The following is a 24,230-nucleotide window of genomic DNA, read 5'->3' as shown; positions in this document are numbered from 1 at the left end:
AGAATCTGTTAGGATGATGATGTGGAAGTTCCAGTTTCAGTGTCTCTGCTCAGATCATTATGGTAAAGCTTTCTGAACACTGAGGGATATATTATGACAATTTATTGCTCATAGTGTATTCCTCTTAAAGTGTATTGTGATTATTATGCTTTCAAGGGTTTTTTTAAGCTGTTAATTTTAGATTCTTTTAAATCAATTCACCTACCTTTATCTAAAAGACCATTTTGTATTTATTATTATTATGATTTAAAAGTATTATTATGATTTGACAAGAATGGTTTTAAGGTATTAGATCAATAGACCGTAGTCCTTATGAATTCTGAATGCAATTCTATAACACTGGAACTTTTTTTAACTTTTTAAAAACTATAAATATTTGTGTGCCCAAATATCTTTAATGCTTCTACAAAGAACCAAAAGACTGGATGAGTTTATAATAAAAATGAAGATTGTCAGTCAAAAATTTAGATGTTATTCTTATATGATTTCCAATGCTTTTTATTTATACAGATATATGTATAATTTTCACAATTGACCTGGTTTACCACATCACATAAAACAAACTACTTAACAAAATTGCTATGCAGAAAGCAATAAGTCACTGTTAACTATAACTTATTTCATGGTAATAGTATAATTAAAAATTCATTCTTGTTCTAATATTTCTTGTAACCTTTTAAAATTGAATTTATAGTTAATAACTGCTATAAACCTATGGAACTCTGAAATATTAAAAATGATATATATGAGTGAATTTCTAAGAAACTTTGAAATCTAAGCTGCATACACCTCTTTTATTTCAAATTCATTAGTTTTCCTTTTCAAAGTGGATACTTGATTTTTTTAAAAATAATTTCCCACAAACTAATTTAGAAGGACCAATAGCTTGATAAATGTTACAGGCTATTGAATGGTTTATGAATTTTAAGGCTAAATTAATGAAGGAAAATCCTTTTGAAATAAATGTCAGGTTGACCATATAAAGACACAGTATCCTGCTTATATACCACTAGAATGGAAAACTAATACTACCTTTAAGCCTTGTAATTTCTATGATTCATATAACAATTGAGAAAGCCATAGTTTATATCACTGAAATCCTAAATAATTGAATTCTAACAAAAATTGACTTTTATCATTTTAGATTCAGATATTTAGACACAAAGGTTCCGTCTTCTACTTACAGATAAAAGAAAATCTGACCTTTTTGATTAAGAAATAGTGTCAGTAGCCTTTATAAGTGCTTGTTCATCTGAGGGTCCATGTCGGGAGTACTCTTCCCAGTTGAGCTTATTCTAAAAGTGATATGGTAAGAGTCTGCTGGTTGTTATCCAAGAGTCTTCTTAATGGGGAATCACATGGTTATTCTTCATCTTCCACTTGTTCTCACCCTGTACTACCAACCCAACCACACCCCACCCCCACTCCAACATTGTTCAGTACTCAGCACAATGAATCATTTTCAACTTGACTCATTGTGAACTGTCTCCCAGCTGTTGGAATGTCTGGCAGACATTTTTGTTTGGGTGAAGAAAAACTGGCTGGAACCCAACCTGGATGAGTTTGATATAATGTCTTTGGCTAAATAAATATTAAGAGGAGCATGTTTGGGGCCTCTGAAGCCCCTGTTATTCCTGGAGGAAGACCGTTCCCTGTGGCCCAGAACTGAAAGTAAAGAATCAGTCTGGATTATTTTCTCATCATTGAATGAAAAATTGCCTTAGAAAAAAGGTGTTTCCAAATTATTTTTGTTTTTCTACACTTGGTGCCCACGTGATTAAAAGTATTAAACACAATTAAGGATAATTCTTTTTACTGATTCTTTTTAAGATCACTTGATTCAAAGGCTGAAACATTATATAACACACATTCCTGCTAATGAAGGAGCTTCAAATACTATTCTGTGTGTGAGTTACACAGTCATTTCAATGTAATGTTTGGTGACACAGTTGCTATGTTTTTTATACCAAGCCAGGTAAAAATGACCAGCTCTCTTTTATTTTTCATTCTTATTGCAATCTTTACAAGAGGAGTTAAGAGACAGAGTAATACCAGTAGCCAATCACATTTTCAGAAAGTGAGCATCTTTAATTATATTTGGACTTTTAATGGGACGCCTAGCAGATTGATAAATTTTGACTGTTTCATATTTCCCAACCTTTCTTTAAAAAAATTAGTTTAATACTGCTGGGTATTCCCAACGCATAAAATGGGAGTTTTGAAAATAAAATTTTACAAAGAACAATTTTTTCAACTTATCTATGTCTTCAGAGAAAAAAATTTTCTAAGGTGTTATAAGCATATAGTAATAGTTTTCTGAACTATCCCCTTGTCAGACTAAAAAGAATATTGAATCTCCGTTAAATAAAATAAACCTTTAAAGGGCTACAGAGTATTTAATGGTTATATTTTTATAGTAATGAAATTCTGGGAATTTTAGAACTTTTGCTACTTAATAACTAGAAATACAATATTTAGAAACAACTGAATGTATTCTTTTAATTTGAACAAATGTGGTGGCATTTTTAAAGATGTATTGCTTAAGCAATATTTTGGCACATCTCAGGTTGTTTGGGGAAGGAAAGTGTAGGCCAGTCTAGTGCTAGTCATCTACCATCCTTTCTTTGCCTTTGTTGTTATCGCAGAGCCAAATGGAAGCATCTGGAAAGAGAACAGAAGGCTCTAGAGCTAGCCATACTGCATCCTTTTAGCTGGACCCTTCAGTGTTTCTAAAATGACATAGAAGACCTCAGCTGTTATAGGGCTGGGATCTGATCCCAGCTGACAGGCGGCAGTGGGACCCTTGCCTCATACTTTATACTGTGGTCTTTGCTGCTTCTGAATTCTGCTGTCTACCATATTCTCCAATGGACAATAGGTGAAGCAATTTGATGAATAATAGTGTATGAAAATAAAGACAGCCTTGCCTTTTAGGACAAAAGAAAAATAATCAATTTATGTGTTCTACCAGAACTGAGCTCTTTGAATTAGAGTAGCATACCTACATGGGCTTGAATTTTCAATTAAGAGCATATTTTCATTCAGTTTTTGGCCTATGGTAACTTTAACTTTTAAGTTAATTCTCTGTGTTGACAGTCCATCTCCACAATAATTCGTCAGTGAGATGAATAGTGGCACTGTTTTGATGTTATATTTTTAAACATAACATGAGTGTTTTGTTTCCATGTTTTGCAGAATAAAGCAATTATTGCTCGTGTTACAAACTTGTCAGATACAGTAGTTGGGCTGGAATCATTTATCGGTTCTGAGAAAGAAACCAACCCATTATATGAGGATTATCATGGTAAGCATCACCTTTACAATGGAAAGAGCATGTCCTGGCTGCTTCTATGGTACCTGGGAGCATTCTATCCAGTAGGAATATCTGCTGTCAGTAGCAAGAATTTTATTTGATACCTTTTAAATGTTTTCCATTCTTGGCCAAACTGCATTAATACTGAGAGGAAGCATGGTAACTGCTTGAAAGAAGCTCAGTCCTAGTACTAAGTAAGGCATGGCTCAGTCAGATGTACATTTTGTTGGCCCAGTGGCCTAAAGTTACCATAATATCAGTAGTATTTATTATTTTATAAATAATATAGTATTATATTTATAATATGAAATAAATATTAATTCTAATAACAGCTTTGTATGGCAGTTTATACTTTACAAAGCTTGTTTAGAAAAATAAAATGAATACTGCATCATATTTAGAAATTCCTACATATAGAAAAACTTTATTTATTTTGTTGTTTATTTGAGTTACAAACAAATTTTTAAATATTTACACACAGGTCAATTCATCAGATTTTTTACTTAAATTTTTTTGAAGGTTCTAATAACATTTTAGTCATTTAGTTAATTTTGAGATTTTTTTTTTTGGTAAAGGTTCTTAGGACCTATTTGAGTAGGAAAGGATTAGTAGTTATGTATATGTTAGGTCTAAACTGAATATAGAATGTAGTAAATAATAGATTTTTTACTTTTCTAGAGTGATATTCCTAGTATACATAAATCATTGCTATTATTATTTTGGAGCTACTATACTTCCATGGAAACCTCTAGCCTGAAGACTAAACAGCTTATTTGAAGTCTGCTACAAGAACATGTAAGACACTGGCAATTTTTCATTTGTTTACATACTAGAGTCTACAAAAAAATATATTAAAGATTAGGAGGTACTTGCTATGATATATTCAGCCAGTGGTTTGAAAAAGCAGCATACATCCTTTTAAAAAATAATAAATTAGTATAACAATGAAGTATTTTTAAAAGGCTAAAAATTATAAGCTGTGAACAAAAGCTATTGTAAAAGTAATTAGCTTCATGAATGTTTACTTGCATAAATGTGTATGCTGTGTATGCCAAAGTTAACACTGTAACTCATTTAATACATCATTCCAATAGGAAGAGGTCTATTATGATTAGACTATTTCTTTAATTTATTATTTCTATTTTCTTTTAAAATAATTCAAGCTAAATGTTTCCTTAATTATATATAATGAGTATCATTTGAAAATATAAGGTTAAAAATACAGGAAAATTATATTTTATATTTTTTAAAGTTATTTTAAAACATTCCAACAGTTGAAAGGCTGTCATTCTTTGTCTGAAATCTCTGAATTGATCAATTTTGCACCACAGATTGATGAGTGGTTCTGATGACTAGTAAATTTCTTCCTAATAAGAAGGATCTGATGAAACCATCTATCTACGGATTCTATAAGGCCTCCTGATTTAATAGTTAGCTAAACAAGTATATATAAAGTTAAAATGAGAAATGTGTTAATAAAAGTATGATGTGTTTATTTCAAATAAATATTTTACTAAATAGCTCTGTATGAGATATTTTTAATTTGTAGATAAAAACTGCCTTCTTACATAACATCTTTTACATTTTTTTAAGTTAAAAAAATTAAATCAGATATTTTAGTAAATTATTTTTGAAGGAACCATTTTTTAAGTTTAGCATGTAGAGGTTTACCTTTTTAAGCCAAAACTAAAAACTCATACTTTACTTAGCATTCAAACATGCACAAAACCTTGTACTAAAGAAGCTGTTCTGTAAATTAGATGTATATAATTTGCTCAAATTTGGAATTTGCATTTTTCCTCATGTTTAGAGAAATCAGTGTCCTTGGAATGGTGATTTTAAAATATGGGCTAAGTCAGGCAGAGAGAAGCACTGAAGAATCTTCGTGTCTTCATCTGTGGCAAATGACCCCTAGTTGAGTTAGAAACTGCATTAGGCTGCACAAAAGCCATCCAGTGCCCTTGTCAGAAAATATTAGCAAGTGTTTCTACTGACAAGAGGCCAAAGCTCATGGTTTACCTAGCACTGTTAGAAAGCTCATAAAGGTCTAACGTGCCACAGAAATGAGTGTCTTGGGTTGGTTATATGGGTTAATGTTTGATCCTAGAGTATGCTCTGAAATGTAGTTTTCTTCAGTGGTTTGTTCAAGTCATTAATAAGATAGAAAGTGAAATACTTTTCAGTAGTGCTTCACTGGTTATCAGTAACCCATAAGCCTTGTTTTGCTGGCTGCTTACTGGTGCATTTAATAAAATAAAGATCACTCCGTGGTGCTGTGGGCAGCATGCAAGGTGAGAGCCATATTTGCTTACTGTAAATACAAGAGAAAATCACACACAAACCGGCTGTAGTTTTGACAAGTATTAAGATCCCTCTTTACATCTGTACTTCTGTACCAAAGTGCAATTAGTTTTCCTCGCACAAGGATTTCTGTTTATCTTATTCTGCTTGATTACTTGAGTATAATCACACCATTTGCTTCATTGCTCCTGGTAGTAAGCTCCAGTTTTAAAGGGGGAGGATGCTTGTATGTAAATTTACAAAATTCTGCTGTGAGTCTCCTTAATTTATATATCTGGTGACAGTGTTTTTAAATTTATTTTTCTTTTAATTTATTTCCACGAGGTTTGATTCATATACGGCAAATTCCGCGGCTTAATAACTTGATTTGTGATGTATCAGATGTGAACGACTTGGCTTTTAAATTAAAAAGGAAGCTATTCACCATTGAGGTAAGAAAGAATTTTTGTGTTTTAGTTCCCACCCTTGAGGGAAACAGTAACACACTTTCTCTCTCTCTCTCTCTCTCTCTCTCTCTCTCTCTCTCTCTCTCTCACTTCAATGAAATTCTTAAAACATGTTTAATGCTAAATATTTTTAAGTTGTTTTGGAGTAAGACTTTTTTAAGAGTATCCTATTTTTGTCTTTTATTTTAATGGTATATCATGAAGATACAGCAAAAATGATTTTGTTTGAAATGTCTTTTAAAAATAAGATCCAAACTTAATAATAAGTATGACATGCATATTTCCAATGCTTTCAAAGGCATATTTAATTAAATGTTAATGAGCTGTGCTTACTTGTGTGTGGAATGTGAATGCTACCCACAATTGTATGTGACTATGAAAAGAGGATCCTTATCTACATTCTAAAACATTGTTTCTTTAATATTAGTGAAATCACCTTTAGCTCTCCATGTTGAATTAAACAAGTATAATTTACACGAAAATCTTTAAGTAAATTTCTGCAAAATTTAAACTTTTTCCTGTGACCTTTATACAAGCAACAGTGACAGAAAGTAGTACAAAAGATTTATTTCAACTTCATCTTGCTAAAGAGCAAATGAACATAGAACTATTAAGCAATTAGAGTTGATGTATTTATTAACAAAGCAAATGCTCAGAGAGAGATGGCTTTTGGGTGATGTGATAGTTATGGGTATAGTCTATGCAATTTTTTTAACAAAGACATAAAACAGCCAAGCAGCCTTGACAAACCATTTTGTTTAATCTCTTTTCAAATGAAAAGCTCTTAAGCAGGCCACTTGTCTTAACTGCTTGAAACCATAAAAAGAGAGAATTACCACCAATAAATTAGCATATTTTTAACTTCATCACCAAAGGATGGTCAATGTGGCTTGGCACTGCTTTGGTGTTTGGGACTTCACCCTTAAGTGACCACTTTGGCCCTTTTTTGACCCTCTGCCCTCTTTAGCTGGCCACTTGATAAGGTAACTTAATGGTTCTCTCTCTTTTTCTTTTTGCTTTCACATTTGCAAGTAGTACTAACCTATAAATCATTGTAAGGGCCCTATCCAGTGACAAATTAATGTGCCCTCCTCTTAATTAATGGTCATCAATGTCCTTAATTATCTAATCCTATTGAGAGCAGTTAATAGTTAATCAGGCAGCCAGTTCTTCAAGCAGGTCATCTCTGCATGGGTGTTAGAAGTTTCTCATCTGGGGATACTCCCTTCAAAAGCCACTTAAAGCAAAAAGAACGGGAATGTAGAAATAGTGATTCTTGAGCTAATTTCCTTTAGTTCTCACAAGATGCCATTGCAATGGAACCCAACATTGTAATTGTTCAAACATTGTTTTACATATGGAATATGTCATTTTTCCATAATATTTCTAAAAAGCTTTAGAGGGATAAATTTATATTGTTTAGTGTCACAAGGAAGGCATGCCTAATCATTTTCTTATCAGTTGAATTTATATTTTTAATGAAAGATTTAAGATTTTTCACCATGTGACAACTTTATCAACTAAAATGATTATTCTGACAATCAGGAATGTACTTTCAGTCACATGTTCTCAAAAGGCATGGTTGGAGACAAGGGACAAAAGAAGCAGGCAAGCAACTTGATATTTTTAGGGCACCTTTTCTCTGTTAAATCATTGCTCTTTTTATGTATGTAAAAACTGAATATTTTCTTACTAGGAACCACTGAGGGGTCTCTAACAGGGAGAACAACTTTAACCAATTGTCTCTAGTTTCTTTGAGTGATTTGGAGAAGACAAAAGAATATTTCTTCCTTCTTGGAGTCTGTATTGATTTTGTCCCGATTCAAATAGAAGCGTTCATCTAATCACAATAAATTTTTACTAATATCTATTTATCATCTGTAAAGCTGTATAAACTAGCCCTTCCTCAAACACCACAGCATAGAATAACACTAAAATTCTGGCATACATTTTAGATAAGTAAAAGAGAGAGTTTAAATTTGGTTATTTTGGTCTCAGGTTAAAAGAAATAGTTTTCCAATTCTTTGAAAATTGATAATACTTATAAACTATATATGACAACTCTCCCAAATTTGATTAACCATAATATACTACTAATTTGACCTTCAGTCAATCATAGCATACATTTATTAAGCCTTTAGTATGTACCAGGCACTATACTGGCTTACTTATGCTTTCTATGTAGTGGTTGAATCTTTTGTAACAAAAAACTTTTACTAGGATATAATAATAGATTCAATATGCAACCTATGTTTTTTTTATTTTTGTATCAATCCCAAAACTAAAAGCAAGGTCATACACTTAGTAGGTATAAAGTCTTTGTGGAAATATTATATGTACTATAGATAAATTATGAATGGAGTTTTTTACAAAGTCAAATGATACAGCTGTAAATATTATATCAGCCCCACTGGTCAAATGACTTAACACTGGCTTCTCAGTCAGGTGTTGTAAGATGTACAACCGGGGTACATACCTACACTTCCAAAGTGAAATAACTACTTAAACTTTCATATTTTTCAGTTTCTATAATTTTTACTTCTCTAGTGTCAGGATTATCATTAACTAGTTTTTTCTTTGAATTAGGAACTATGTTATAATTATAATATATAAATAAGATTTGGTAGAATTTGAAATACAGCTTTGTTTTAATTTGAAGACATCACAAAAGCAGCACTTTCACTTACATATACTATTATTTTGCTATTTTTGTTTTGTCTTGTTCAGTTTGATCATATTTTGCATTCTATTCTAAATTTCCACTATAAGTGATAATAAAGTATTACAGTGATAGCAACATCTTGCAAAGAATGTTTCAGCTTTGGTAATGGCACAGTCCTTTCCAGCTCTAAAATTCAGTGGTTCAAAGTTCAAGTGCAATGTATGGCTACTGGGTTGTGCTGAAATATACAAAAGATTGCTACTGTTCCCTGAAAATTTTCAGTCTAAGGATAAACAACACTTACATGGGCTTTATTTTGTCTAAAAATAATAATTATTATCATAAATAGCATGTCTATGTGGGTCTTGTAGACTAAAGGAATATTGAAAGCGGAAAACATCACAGTATATCAAGTTTACTCAGGGTTCTCTTGTCATACTTTGACCTCTAATTCAGAATATGGGACCTCAGTATCTCTCTAATCACTAGTTATCTTTCTCACAAAATAACTGATCAGCCAGTATTTATTAAGTAGTTATTATTTTTGTGTATTTAGTGAATAAATGCATTCCTAAACATTAAGACCAGAATAGTATAAGCCATTAGTATAAACTAGCTTTATAATAATGCTACAGTATAACTTGATATGATTCAAGCAGTTATTGGAAACTTTTACAAATCAGAAAAGTATAAACTCTTACAAACTACAAGGATGTCATTCAATATGACAATGTTGGGCAATTCGGAGTTTTGAATGATATCTTTGGTTCTAGGTTTCTTTTCTTCTCTATATTGATTTTTAACATACTTTCCTATTTTTTAATGAGAATTAGAAAGATGACTATAATTTACTATATCTAGATGTAAAGAGTTACTATATGTTTAACTTGCTTGTCAATTCACAATTATGTCCCTAAAATAAAATAGTGGAAACAGAAATGTTTGGCACAGGAGCATTATTAAGTAAGTTGTAACATCATGGTCAATATGTCTTTTCTGAGAATGATGCCTTCCACAAATATTGGTTGGAATTTCAGTTAGCTTTCTTTTCTAGATTTATGCTTTAGAAAAAAAAAATCATAGACGGCTCTTCATATGGATGAAATCATTTGTCAAAAACAATGGAAATTTATTTTCTACATGTTTACATTTTAACCAATTCATTATATTACCATCCACATGTTTACACTTTAATTCTCAAGTGGTATAGACAAACTATAATATTATATAGTTTTCACAGAATCTCCAGAAGTTTAATACTTAATATACTCTATATACTTTGTATTACATAGAAAGCCTATCAAAAGTACATACCACTTTAAGGGAAACACAGTTTTGAGGCTCTGTCTAATCCTTTTCCTTCCCACTTTGGCGTCTTAATTAGAAGAGATAAGGAAAAAAAAAACATCATTTAACTAAATTATTGTCTTGAATCTGTAGCAAAAGGTATAATCCACAATTGGGCCAATTAGTGAACCCCATAGTTAGCTATGCTATGGTGAAAATTTGATTAGACCTGACATCATCCTAGTTCCCACTGTTGTTTTGCCAGGTATGATAGTCAGACTTCAAAGAGCTTGAGGCATCAGCAGGGCAAGTTTTGGAGGCCAGCTTAGGTCCGGTTGTTAATCTCTTTGCTAAAACTACAGCAGCTCTCACACAAAACAAGCTTACACGACACAATCATGCGGTATTAAAGTTAGGGTTGAGTCATGCCAATTTGCCTTTGATTTTTTGATGATTGACCAAAGATGGCTACATAACTAGACACATGCTAAAAGTGTACTGATTAGGTAAATTCCCAAAATATTTGAAGTATTTTTTAACGTCCTATATAAATGTGAAAGCTTATTCTCTTTGCTCAAACTTCCCAAAATAATAGTATTGTATTGGGAGAAAAAGAGTGTTTCTTACTGGCAGCCTGAATCCCTAACTTTTCACTTGCCACTTCTTCATAAAAATTTGTCTTTGCATTAATAATTCCTTAAGGAGAATGTAAAAGGAAATGGTTTCTAAGTGGTAAGCTTTTTTAAAATCTATTAAACACATTGAAAGAAAAACATTTTTCCCTGAATCATTTATGTTCACTGACAGTTTTTTCTGAAATTTCTTTATAATTATTTTCCATTTAAATGTTGAGTCAAGTGCCTTTCCAGGATGTTATTGCATAAGTGTTCTTTTCTCTGCATTCTGATTTGTTGAAATATTGCAGTAATAGTGACATGTTTCCATTCTGAGAAAGCCTAAGGCTGCTTTAGTATTATTCCAAATGATTGAAACTGCCATCTTGCTGACTTTCCCTTAGGCAGCATAAGGCCTGTTTGCTTTTGTGTTCATTTCACATGCTTCCTGTGAGTTTGGCTGGCAGGATGTTATTGCTTCCTTTGACAAGGAAGAGTAAATTCATACTTGGTTATTATCTATCTTAAAGTTTCTGTGTGGTCATGAATACCATAGCTACATTTTATTAAGGAAATTTGAGAAAAGCATCTATTTGAATAGTGAAATGATGGCACAAAGAAAAAGTCAGATATTTGGAATCTTACCAAATAGTCTTCAGTCCATGAGTTCTCAAAAGAATCCTGTTGTACAATATTTTCGCCTTTGAGACCAGGATGATACAGATTTTGCATCCTCTAAAGATGCAAAGAGAAAAAGATCTCTTCTCCTGCTTCCTAAAATTTGCAGATACAGACATTTACAGATGTGTTCTACAGTATGGCTCTAGGAGAATTGTATTTCAATACTTCAAGGATTTTCTTTGCTATAACAGAGTTTGCCCAATTTACATGGTATTGGTATTTCCAGTTCCAAGTATTCCCTGAAGTACTTCCTCCACAATGTGTTATTTATGGTATTTAAGAAAGATAGAAAAAGAGGAAACAAAACCCATTTCCTCACCTAAATGCATTTTTAAGTTCCTGGAAGGTGAGAACATTTATTTTACTAGTATGTCCTCCAAGGTGCCTGGAAATTTATTATGTAATAAATACATAGTAGAGTTTAATAAATATGGTATCCAGGGGCTCTGTGATATAGGTAGCTTTGGGGAATCATTTGCACCTAAAACATATCAAGTTTAGTCCTGCCTCAGCATCTTTGCATAGCAGATGTCCAGCATGTCTGTCCCTCCCATCCTTTCAAAGCTTTTTCTGTCATTTAGATTGCAGGTTAAATACCTCAGTCTCCTTCTTAGAGAGGTTTTCTCTGGTTGGCCCATCTAAAATATTCACCCAAATCGCTCACTGTTGGGTACCCCATTTTTTAATTCTCCGTGTAGCACTTATATGTTACTATAATTGTTTATCTGTTAATTTATTTTCCCAACCTCATCACTAGAATGTAAACTACATAAAAGTAAGGGCATAGTTTATCTTGTTTGCTGCTAAATCCTTAGCACATATAGTAGGTGCTCCATAAATATTTGTTAAATTGTTTAATTATTTTTACTTTAACTCATACCTGGAATAGGTTTATTTTAAAGCATTTATTAGGTATCTCGTTTATTCCAGGCCTTGTGTTGGGTGCCTTCACATACATTTCTTTCTTACTAGATCCTTCCAGGAACCCTTGCCATAAGCATTTTTACACACATTTTAATGTAAGGAAATATAAAGAGTTATATAACCTTCCCAAAGTCATACAGCTGTGGGTAGAGCCCAGATTAACCCAGAGCTTCTGGCTCCTTGGGTACAGTTAAACTAGAAAGTTAACATATTCAGAGCCCCATGAAATATTATTAATAAAAATATAATGGTGATGATAATAATTTTTATTGAATGTTTAACATGGGCCAAGGACTATTGGAAGTGCTTTATTGGCATTATCTAAGAGCCTCACAACTACCATATACTATTATCAACATTTTATAAATGAGGAAACTTAATGGTTCATAGAGATAAAACTACTTACCCAAATTCACAAAGCTAATAACTGGATGAAATGACACTTAAATTCATCTGTTTTATTCCAGTGCCTGTACTCTTAACTACTATCTACCTGCTACCCCTCAACCTCAGTAGATAAGCCAGAAAACCTCTGCCCTAAAGGATTCTCCATGGAGACATGGATAACAAATTTCTCCCCCCTCTCTTTATATTATATATAAATGTAAAATATTTAGATGATATGTATTTAATAATAGATATCACATGTATATGTGATCTTTTAACATTCAAGGTAAAAATTCTTCTGTCCCTAATGTTTCTACTGTTTTTGTAAAATACATTATAAAAGAAATTTAGATTGGATTAATGGATTAATCATAGCTTCTCCCTCATATAACATGATGCTATTTTATATTAATATGTATTTATAATATATATTATAAATATGAATATGGTAGGGTGACAAAATATTCCTTTTCCTTAGTTTTTACTGATTTCAAACTTTGAGGGATGGTAGGTATTTTACCTTGGAAAAAAATTAATTTGCAAAAAATATAAAGCCATTTCCTAAAACACTAGCCACTTCTGTAGCATTTCTAAGTCTTAGTTCCATAAGGGGAAATAGGTATTCTGTACAAAGAAATGGAGTTCTCTTGTTTCAGTCATCTATTTTGAAATGGTTCAGAAGTGTCCCAAACTTAATTGCAGTGTGTTATTATTGAATATACTTAAGTTCTATATTCAGATACTTTTACAAATATTAAGTAATATGCTCATACCTGGTTGCCATGTTATTTACATTACATTTTATATTTTTCTAAATTGTTTTACATCTGTTATCTTAGGAACATAAGAAATTATCCTTATAAGATCCTTATAAGATAGTAAGAGTCTACCATATTCAATTTTTCAAATTCCTAATTTTTGCTTCCCCTTTTATCATAACTGGTTATATTGAAGGTTTGACTCATTCATATTAAAAGTTATTGTTTTCTTGTGTAAATGTTTTATCTCTTGAGAGAGTTTTTTAATACCATCTTTAAGCAAAATTAAGCTTAAAGATGGTAAATAATTAATCTTATTATGATTACAAAATATTTTCCATTTTTATTGGTTAGTATTGCTAAACAGTTTCCTACAGTTTTGTAAAAGGAAGAAATTATATCTGCTAAGGAAATATGAGATTAAATATGAATTATTAGTTTTTAAAAGGTAGGAGAACAGGGACCATAATAAATAAAGAGAAACTGGAATATAATACAGATGTCTTTAGCTAAAAAAAAATAGTAATTTGGCTCTTATTTTAAATTTTTAAGCAGAAATTAAAATTCTGGCAAAGTAATTACTGTCATACTCTATGCCACAGTGGACATTCATAGAGAAGCCAGTTCAAGTTCTTTTTATCTGTTATAGTGAAGTTTGCTGAACTGTTCTGTCAGGTGCTGTCAAATCAACCCACTATTGTTGCAGAGAATCAAACTAAATCATTTTGTCATGAGCCTTCAGAAATGATACCCAATATGAAGGATTTAATGAAACAGAGTATTTGGTTTCAGTTTTTTTTAAGACTGTTAAGAGTATGTTATATTCATTCAGAAATTTCTGAGTAAATCAATTGAAATATCTTAAAATTTGTTTTATCGACAATACTTGGGATGTATTTGGGTATATGATTTTTAGGTATATGTTTCTTCACTGAATATTTCGAAGTAATAAAACTTCAAATTGTACAGTCATTTAGCAAAAACAAGAGGTGAGGTGACTTTTGCTAAAATTAAAATTTTCTGTTATGAATTTAAGCTAATGTTAAGCTTGAAATAACTATCTTTGTTTCCAAAAGCTATTAAAAGCAAAGTTGTGTTTTATTAGATTTTTAAGTCCTTAATTAATGGATTATCTGTGAATGTTCTAAATATTTCTTCTATGAATAAAAAAGGAAGTTTATCTTTCTGATCAATAGTTATTTAAAAGGCATTGTTATAGTGTTCATTTAATTAAATGCCTCAAAACTTTTCCTTTACACACTTTGATGCAGGGATTTTTTCATTGATCTTTCTGCCATTTCCGCACTATAGCCTAAGAAATATTTTACAAATTTATACTATAGCTATGGTGTAGCGTTGAAAAAGCTTGGTAACACAAAAATCTCTTGGTGCAATTAAAGGTCACTTGTACATATTGTAATAGGCTACTCGTTTACAAGATCTTTGTTAAGGGTCAGTGCTATAGCATGAAATGGATTGCCCTTGTTGAGCCTATAAATAAGTGGGTCAACTTATCTTGTATTCAGTGGGCAATGGAAAAGGCTAACACAACACTGTTAATATTTTAACAAATTGCTACAATGTTGAGCAAAACCAAATGCACTAGTGCTATATTCTTGACATTTTAATGATTAATCATTTTAGAAAATGATTAGAATATGTAATTACAGCTTTTAGGGGGATCTGCTTAAATGTTACATATATAGATTTTTTTTTAATATATGGATCACATCTAGGTATAGAAAAACACAGCACAGTGATAATGTTCAAATTCCCTTCAAACATAAAACTAGCATGTTTCAAAATGGCTGGGATTATGTAGTCTACTTTTTCTGTATCAGAGTTCAAAACTTGTTAGTTGGAGGATAGATATGAAACAGGAATCAAACTAGATAATGATTTATTTTAATTATCTTTCATCAACCTTCCTAATACTATCAAAACAGAAATGGTTCAGATAAAGTATGAATAATGATCTGTGTGAATAATGAAAATTCAGTTACCTGATTTTTGAATAAATCAACACTTTAGAATAAAAATTAAACTAATGATGAAAAGAAAATATTTTGTACCTTAAAATAATTTTAGTACATTTATGATTACATGCTACATATATATTTCTAAGGTATAAGCCATTTTTCCCAAAAACAAACCAAATTGTAAAAAATGTAATAATGAAGTAAATTTATTCATTGTTTTCTATTCTAGATTCTTTCTTCTGCATTTGGGCATTCCAACACACAGCAGCCACATATCCTCAAATACACATACCCCCTGTATACAGCTGAAAATGAAAAAAATTAAATTTCTAATCAATGCCAAACCCAATCTTCCGGGATAATAAATTTTCCAAATTCATAAACCATGAAATCTCACCATTTATGTTTTTAAAGAGTAATCTGAAAATGCTAACTCAGTTTCTATAGATGCTTAATATACTTCTAAGATTTTGCATAAGGAAAATAGCCTTCAACAAATATCATCCAATAATACAGTGAACTATTATTGCTGAAATAAAAGTAGTACTGTATTCCTTAAAAAACCATGTGCGAAATGATGAAAGATACAATTTTTAGTTTGCACTGAACTGATTGATATTCCATGTGAACATGATTTTATTGTCACCTATTACCACTTGAAAATTATTTTGAATGCTTTGTCTTAAAATATTGGATAATAAAATTTCCAAATTCATAAATGACAGTAAATGTTTCCCAATATGTTCCTTAAGTGGACTATTATATTCAGGCTAGGTTTGTAAAACTCCTCCAGAGCAGACAGGTATCAATCTTAATTCCTTGTTTAAAGGCCCTGTACTTTGTAACCCCTTTTGATCTAGCTGTTATCTGTCAATGCCTGGTCATCCATGGCCAATATGGCTGATTTTTTTTTTACCTATATGTTTTTCTGACTTTTGACAGGAAAAAAAAATATTATAAGATGAATTTTAAATGAATTATGGGTGAAATAATTATGTACCATGGAATTTGACTACAACATTTTGGATATTCTGCAATTCAGATTTAAATACACATTATCAATTAAGCAACTAATGTCACTTCTGTAATAGAATCTAGAATTATCATCATTGAAATACATCCCATTGACATCCTTGTACATATGAAACTGGCAAGTTCCAATCATGTTTTCTTAGTTTGGTTTCTTAAGAATTTCTCCTGGGAAACCATTTTGGTCGAGACAGAAATTAAATTAAGGAAAATAACACTCAGGAGGAAAGCTTTACAATGCATAATTTATAACTGAATGCATCTCCTCCACATGGTTCTGTTGACTTAATGTGAAATTCAGTCAAGAAATAGAAAGGGTATATGAAAAGGTATTTTGGAAATGTGATCTACTCTTCTTAGTTCCTTAAGCATAGGCTATTTCTTTGCTTTAGCATCCAATTATTATAACATTCCCATCAATTTATTAGAAAGGTTCTTATATTTTGGTCCATGTAAAATTGGATAACTACAAGGCAATATTAAACAAACTAGGCTACTGATGTTTTAGAGCATCCAATTAGCAAACTGTGGCCTGTGGGACAAATCCAGCCCTGTTCTATTTGTTTGATTGGAAGACACCCTGGCCTATTTTTTAATGTATTGTCTATGGCTGCTTTCACACTGCATTGCTGATCTGAGATCTTATTGCCTGCAAAGGCAAAAATATTTACTATATGGCCTTCTTCAAAAGAAATTTGCTATTAAAAAAAGACCCCTACTTAGAGGGCTACATACTTTAAGTAAAGTTTAGTGAAAGAATTATCCACTTGGGAATATGATTTATAGTCTTAAAATTAAACTTTATTTCAGTAATACTGAATATACACAGTCATTTGTAATTTGCACTTTTAGCATTAATGCAGTTTTTTTCGAGACATTACCTATATTTCATAAAATGTTAAAATTGGAAGGAAGTTTAAAGTTCTTCAAAGCCAGCTTCTTATTGTGTGTATATATTTTTCTCATCTAGCCTTTCTTTAAACAAATGGAAACCACTTTCTTAGAGATACCCTATTTTGTCTATACCAAATGCAGTTAGAAAATTCTTTCAGATGCAAAAACATCTCTCTATCTGTATCTCCCACCCACTAATATTAATTCTGTTTTCTAAAGCCACACATAAATTATTTTCCATATGGTATTGGATTCATAATAAGCATCTAATATATGAAGAACAATTATTTATATGTATAGCTCCTTAATTTGTGTTTCTTTTGCAAATCATTTTAAATTAAATTAACCATTTTATGATATTTAGTGTATACTTAATTTAGAACCAAAGCGTGAAGTCCATATAATTTTTCCAACATCCTTTAAAGGACCTTTTTTCCTTTTTGAAAAATAAAGCATTAATTTGAAATATTAAATTAATCATCTTAAATTCTGAGATAAAAATGCTTTATGGATTATAGGTTCAAACAATTTAAATATTAAATTTCATTGTTTTCTTTGTATCATATTCAATTCAGAGTGAGTTTCAGATGATTAAAAGTGATAAAATCAACAATAAATGTGATTTTTGAGTTTTTTATTTTAATCTATTTAAGATTATTTTATTATAAATCAAATGTAGCTTTAAGCTTTTGATGGCTGGATAATAAAAGGCATAAGGCTATATTTCTAAGAAGTATTGATTTCATCAGCATATTCAGAAAAGTCTAGTTGTTCATAATCCACACTATCCAATGTCTATAATTGATTGTCATATCAAAATAGTAAGTTTAAGCAATACTACAGTTCCAGAAATCTTTTTTATTTTTCATTTTATTTTTTTAAAACTGTAGGAATTTCTTAGGCAATGAAACAAGATCATATCAAAGCTTAAAATTTAAATATATTATGAAAAGTAATATTTGAGCTGGTAAAATTTTTTCTAAGCCAGAAGAGACTGGAGTTGGAATCTTTTGGCATTTTAGTTAGCAAATTTCAACGTTTGAGGAACATTTTACTCAAAATTGCCTTTCTTTTTAAAGTTAATGCAATTTTATATTTTTTTTAGTAATTATATAAATACTATTATCCTTGGCATTGGAAAATCATTTTTAAATTAGATAAAATAAAATTCCTTTTCAAAGGTGTTCATGATATATAATAGAAGATTGCATGAAACCACACAAAAAGGACTCAACTTAGTGTTTTCAGCCTAATAAAAATGTTGTAAAAATACTTGTAAGCTTGAAAATCACACTAGCTATTCTTGTTTCAAATTCTGTTTAATATATTGTTCTGTATGATTTCATAATAAACAGATTACTCCTTGAACAGGAATTAAGAATAAAGCTGCCAGGAAGGGGTTTTGTTGTCAGAGTAGTTCCCGCCTCATGTTTTGTAAGAGATTTCATGGTCCCATTGTAAAGAGTAGATGATTTAAAACATGTTCCCAAGATAAACTTTCCCATTGTCATTAATGAGGATAGATAATACTGAGTGACAAGTGCATTAGGAATGACAGAGAAAAAGCTGTTAGATTTGTCAGAGCATATCACTTCAGGCAGTGACACTTGAGGACACTCTTTTTGTGGATATTTAGTGATGGGGTGGGGTGGGGAGATGACTGATTTAAAGATACCAAAGTTTGCACTTGCTAATAGAATACAATTTCAAAATATACTTTTTCAAGTGTTGCACAAATATTTGGAATTTCTTATATTCTAATTGCTTCCTAGGAAAGTCATCAAAGTGCATAACATTTAATGTTAAAATATTTCCACAAAGCTATTTTTTCCTCTTTTAAAAAGTCTTATTTCTTGGAATATCCAACTGAAGGAAGGTATTAGAAATTGTATAAAAGTTTTTAAAAGATGTTATTGTCTTATGCCTGTATATAAAAGGGAATGCCTATGCAGCATCTTGAGGATACAGATTTTGAAATCAGATAATACATGTGCTTTATATTGTCTTTCGAAAAACACATTGCTTTAGAGAAACACTTTTTAAATATTAATTAATAATTAATAATCAATGATTTTTCTTATATTTAAAGTATTTCCAAACTGTACTATGCCTTTCAGTTTCAATTTTGAGCATGCAACTGGTCACTTTTTCACCTTGATTCATCTTTTGTGCTGCCAACCAAATTTGGTCTTTTATAAATACTTGACACTAATAATGACTGAGTCTCTGTTCATTTGAGTTCAGGATTTCCCAAGCGGCAGTTTGGGGCTAGGATAAACTATCTATCATGATTGCATACCACTAATCTGTCTCAACCAAACCACCCTATGACTCAAATTATATTTGACAGTTCACCTCCTCTGGATGAGCCTGGGGTGAACACAGCTACATATCATCCCTGGGAGGACATAGCAACTACTCCATATGATAGGGAGAGTCCTTTTATTTGTGACACAAGATTTAAACTATGCCTGTAGCAAAAGGAAGATTCTGTCTCCCTCTTTATAAAAATTTTCTAATTTTCAGTAGAATTATGTTTTACTTTTATACTACAAAATATTTGGTAAACATTTTCTGCCATTACAAGCTGTTCCATGTGGTTAAAAACCAGAGTCATTTTCAAAAATATTTATGCTTTCTAAAAATATCCCATTATTTATATACCACAGTTATCAAATATCAGTGATTCCCTATTGGCATTTTGATTGTTACCAGAATTTACCAGTTATTGAAACATCTCACTAAATATTTTGTATTCTAAATGTTTCCAAGAAGAGAGCTTAATTTTCTCATTTTAACATAAAAATATTTTTCAAAATAAGTTTCAAATTCTTTATTTTAAAGATTTTAAAAAGTAGATTTGAAGAGAATGATCAATTGAACACTGTATCAGAATCATTATTTTATTTCTTTGATAAAGATTCCTTATATTGACTTGATTACCATTTTTATTATTGCTATGTAAAATCTAGAGAAAATGGCTACTTTAGAAAATAAACATATTTACTGCTTTCCATCCTTTCTGTGAAAATATCTTTCCTTTAGAACCAGAAAATTTCAAACATTTTGATATGTTGGGCAAGGAGGGTTGAAGGACTTATTATTAACATCTTGGGAAAGGAGAAATTTGAAGTAAGTTTCAAGAATGTATATGGAAGATTTAATGGTAAGGCTAGTTTTCACAACCAGCATGGAGGACCAAGTGAACAATAGGGTAAAAATGACCATAGTAAAACCAAGATTATTTAAACAAAGGTAGTTGGACATTAAAATGGTTTTTCAAAGACCACATGTAGCAACATGGTTTTTCAAAGACCACATGTAGCATGTAGCATGTAGGGTTGTTAAAATGTGAATCCACCTAAAGATATTCACACAGCATGAAAAGTTTGGCTTATATAGTTCTGTTTGTTCATCAGAGCAAACACTTAATAAGTGTGTTCTTAGTTGTCCTTTCCTTTTAATCATTTTTCTTTCCTTTAGAAAGATTCCTTTTAGTGAGAGCAATATTGCCTAAAATCTGATCAAGTAGTAGTATAATCACTATTGCATTCTACATAGAGCTTTTCTAAAGCACCTAATATCAAATAAGCATCAACTTCATTTTGGAAATTTATGCAAATTAATTTCCTAGTATCACAGAGATAGTACAGTGACTAGTGCTGTTATAACTTTAAGTGCAATATAAATTACTTTTAACAAATAAGTGTAATCTGCCTTAACTTTTACTTTATATTTCAACTAGTATAATAGCTACCAGTATGTAAGATTTCAGTAACATCACCTAAATAAATATTCTGAAGAAGAGAATATGAAAGTAAACTGTGTATGTATTTCCACTTTTTTAGTTTCAACTAATTTAACATCTACTAGTGAATTGCGTATATACCTCAGTGACATGTATTGTGAATAAGAGGGCGTACTATCCAAGTAAACTATTTATATATATTCTTTTTTTTAATTAATCTCTTTATTAGAGAAGCGGTGGATTTACAGAGCAATCATACATAAATATAAAAAGTCTAAGTTATACACTGACTCTAACAGTAGGCATAAGTTTAATTTTTTCTGAGTTTTAGCTCAGGCAGTTAAATCTGTTATCCATTCATCTGATCATACAGTTTTTCCTCCCACCTAATTGTATTATCATTAAACAAACATTTTTTTATTATAGGATGCATCTGCATCATTTTTTAAAAATTAAATTGCTTCCGTTTTTTCCCATAAGCATCTGTTTTCTAATCAGAAGAGGTGGTATTACATTGCTTTACAGTAAATATTCAAAAGTTTTAAAATGGTAATTATTGAGTAGTTATGACCGAAAAACATAATTGCTTTATTTGGAAAGCAGAATTTGTTTATTTTAAATTTAGAAAACAAGTACATTAAAATGATGTTTTGAGTAATATTTAAATAATTAGGCTTTTTGGTTTTGGTTTTAGTATAACCTTTTTTTTAACATTCTTTTAAATATATTTATATGCCGAAGCATGGTATACCATGAATCTATAAAAAAAATGACAAGAAAAGAAAATGGTTATACCTTTTAGTAAGTAAGCTATATAAAATTATCCTGAAAAAATGCCTTGACACCATCACATAAGACAAAATTATTGTGATTCTTCAGAATATTTTCAGTAACATGATTGGCAACACTAAAGTCACTTGCTTGATATTCCATACATTAGAAAGGAATAATTCTTTCCCCTATCTTTGCTTTAGGAATATGAGTGAAATTTCCTTTGGTGGTGGTGGTGGTGGTGGTGTATGTGTGTGTAAAAGCCCTGTAGAGACAAATGCAAGAAATCTGTTAGATTTTTAATATTCTGACCTAGGATGAAATAGCTTGTTATTTCAATATAAGGTGCATGCTAGGTCAGTTGAAGTTTCAGGGATTAATTTTGTGAGGACAAGTTCTGTAGATTTTTATTAATTCATTCCATAAATATTTATGGATACACTTTTAGTGAATTTTTAATCTGACCCATTGTTTTGTTTTTTGTTTTTTTTTTTATTTTTATCTGTAATTGTTTGGTAAATCTTTTTCTTCTAATTCTCAAACTCCCAAAAGAATTGAAAATGCACTCAAACAAATACTTGTATACAAATGTTCATAGCAGCACAACTCACAATAGCCAAAAGGTGGGGAAAACCCAAATATCCATCAACGGATGAACAAATAAACAAACTGTGGTCCATATACACAATGGAATGTCACTCAGACATAAAAAGGAACGAAGTACTGATTCATGCTGTGACGTATGAACCTTAAAAACATCATGCTGAGTCAAAGGAGCCAGTCAGAAAAAACTACATATTACATGATTCCACATATATGAAATGTAAAAAAACAGGCAAATCCATGGAGACAGAAAGTAGATTATCAGTTGCAGAGGCTGGGAAAAGGGCAAAGGGAAATAACTGCTAATGGCTGTGAGGGTTCTTTTTGGGGTGTTAGAAATGTTCTGGAATAGATAGTGGTGATGGTTGCATAACTTTGTGAATATACTAAAAACCACTGAATTTACTTTAAAACTGGTGAATTTTATGGTATGGGAATTATATCTCAATTTTTTAAAATCACCACCAAGGTTTTTTTTTGTTTGTTTTTTTTGTGGTACTTGCCAAAGATCATAACACTCATAAAGAAATGTAAAGGGTAAGGAAGACTTGCCCTATTCTATATCAAGACTTATTTAAAAACTTAATAAAACATATATTTTATTATCATAGGGGTAGACAATTAAGCCAAAAGGAAACAGCAATTCCAGAAAGAAACTTGTAGATAGATGCAAGCTTGATATAACAAATGCAGCATTCCAGATCAGTAGGGAAAGGAGAGACTATTTTTTCCATATGAGACTATTACTCATATGGAAAAAAAAATTAGATTGTTACCTCAGTGAAGTTTAAAACAACAATGAACTAGCAAGAACTACACAATCATTGTTATATTTTAGGAGAAAGGGAAGGGAATTGAAAGGGAAAGGAAAAGGGTGTTTCAATGGTATCTATAACATCTGATTTCTAAAAAAAGTAAAGAATCTAAATCAAACATGGAAGAAATATTAAGACTGATTAATTATGACTCTCAGTGTATGGATAAGTTATACTATTTCTCTGCACATTTCTATGTACTTGAAATAATTCCTAATTTTTAAACTTACAGAAAAATACTACCTGCTGAAAATATGACAAAATATTAAGAGTGGTTTGCTTTGAGGCAGTGATTCTCTCTTTCCTTCTATTTTTTCTATATCTCCCAATTTTTTTTTACAATAAACAGGTGTTATTTTGCTAAGAACAAAGCACATTAAAACTATCTAAAATGGAAACAACCCATTTTCTCACTACCTATCCCAATAAGAAGTCCACATTGTAATGTGAACAAAATTATAAATTCTGTAAACTTCATAGCATGGAATACTTTTCGTAACACTTCCGCCCATCTGTTACATGATAATTGTGTAAAGTATATAGGCAAAATATCATGATCAGTTATTTTTTTTATCTTCATTTTATTGAGATATATTCACATACCATGCAGTCATACACAACAAATCGTACTTTCGATTGTTTACAGTACCATTACATAGTTGTACATTCATCACCTAAATCAATCCCTGACCCATTGCTTTTTATTAAAATACATTATCTTCAAGTTCTGGCCTCTGGGTAAGCCTGATCTCTTGCTTTAAACTCCAAGCTTCAGCCTGACTCTTCCACTTAACAGTCCCCACAACAGCCCATTCTTCTCATCACCTCCAAAAATACTCTTCCCTTTCCTCCACACACTCTTCCTAAGTCAATATTAGTTATCCTTCATTTCTTAACTTAAATATCATTTCCTTTAAAATGCCTTTCCTGATTCTCCAAGACTAGAGTAGGTACCTCTGTGCTCTCATAGTACCTTGTAAATTATCTCTATTATAGCATTTACATTATTTTAGTTTCC

General features: G+C 31.0%; 1 protein-coding gene across 6 annotated transcripts in view; it reads left to right on the top strand.

Moving 5' to 3' along the window:
* ELP4 (elongator acetyltransferase complex subunit 4) overlaps nt 1-24,230 on the top strand; it is a 278,539-nt gene that overhangs the window by 135,510 nt on the left and 118,799 nt on the right. For 5 of the 6 annotated variants that reach the window (XM_037839032.1, XM_037839029.1, XM_037839028.1 and 2 more), the window contains exons 8-9: nt 3,196-3,304; nt 5,939-6,045. In XM_037839032.1, coding sequence (XP_037694960.1) covers nt 3,196-3,304; nt 5,939-6,045 — 216 coding nt within the window. Of the gene's footprint in view, nt 1-3,195; nt 3,305-3,991; nt 4,109-5,938; nt 6,046-24,230 lie in introns of those variants that run through there. The other variant, XR_005217377.1, reaches the window with a different exon arrangement.

Source organism: Choloepus didactylus, chromosome 6 (genome assembly GCF_015220235.1).
Source record: "Choloepus didactylus isolate mChoDid1 chromosome 6, mChoDid1.pri, whole genome shotgun sequence".
In the NCBI taxonomy this organism is placed as follows: domain Eukaryota; kingdom Metazoa; phylum Chordata; class Mammalia; order Pilosa; family Megalonychidae; genus Choloepus; species Choloepus didactylus.
Note: the sequence above shows the minus strand (reverse complement) of the source record. Positions and strands in the feature narration are given on the sequence as shown.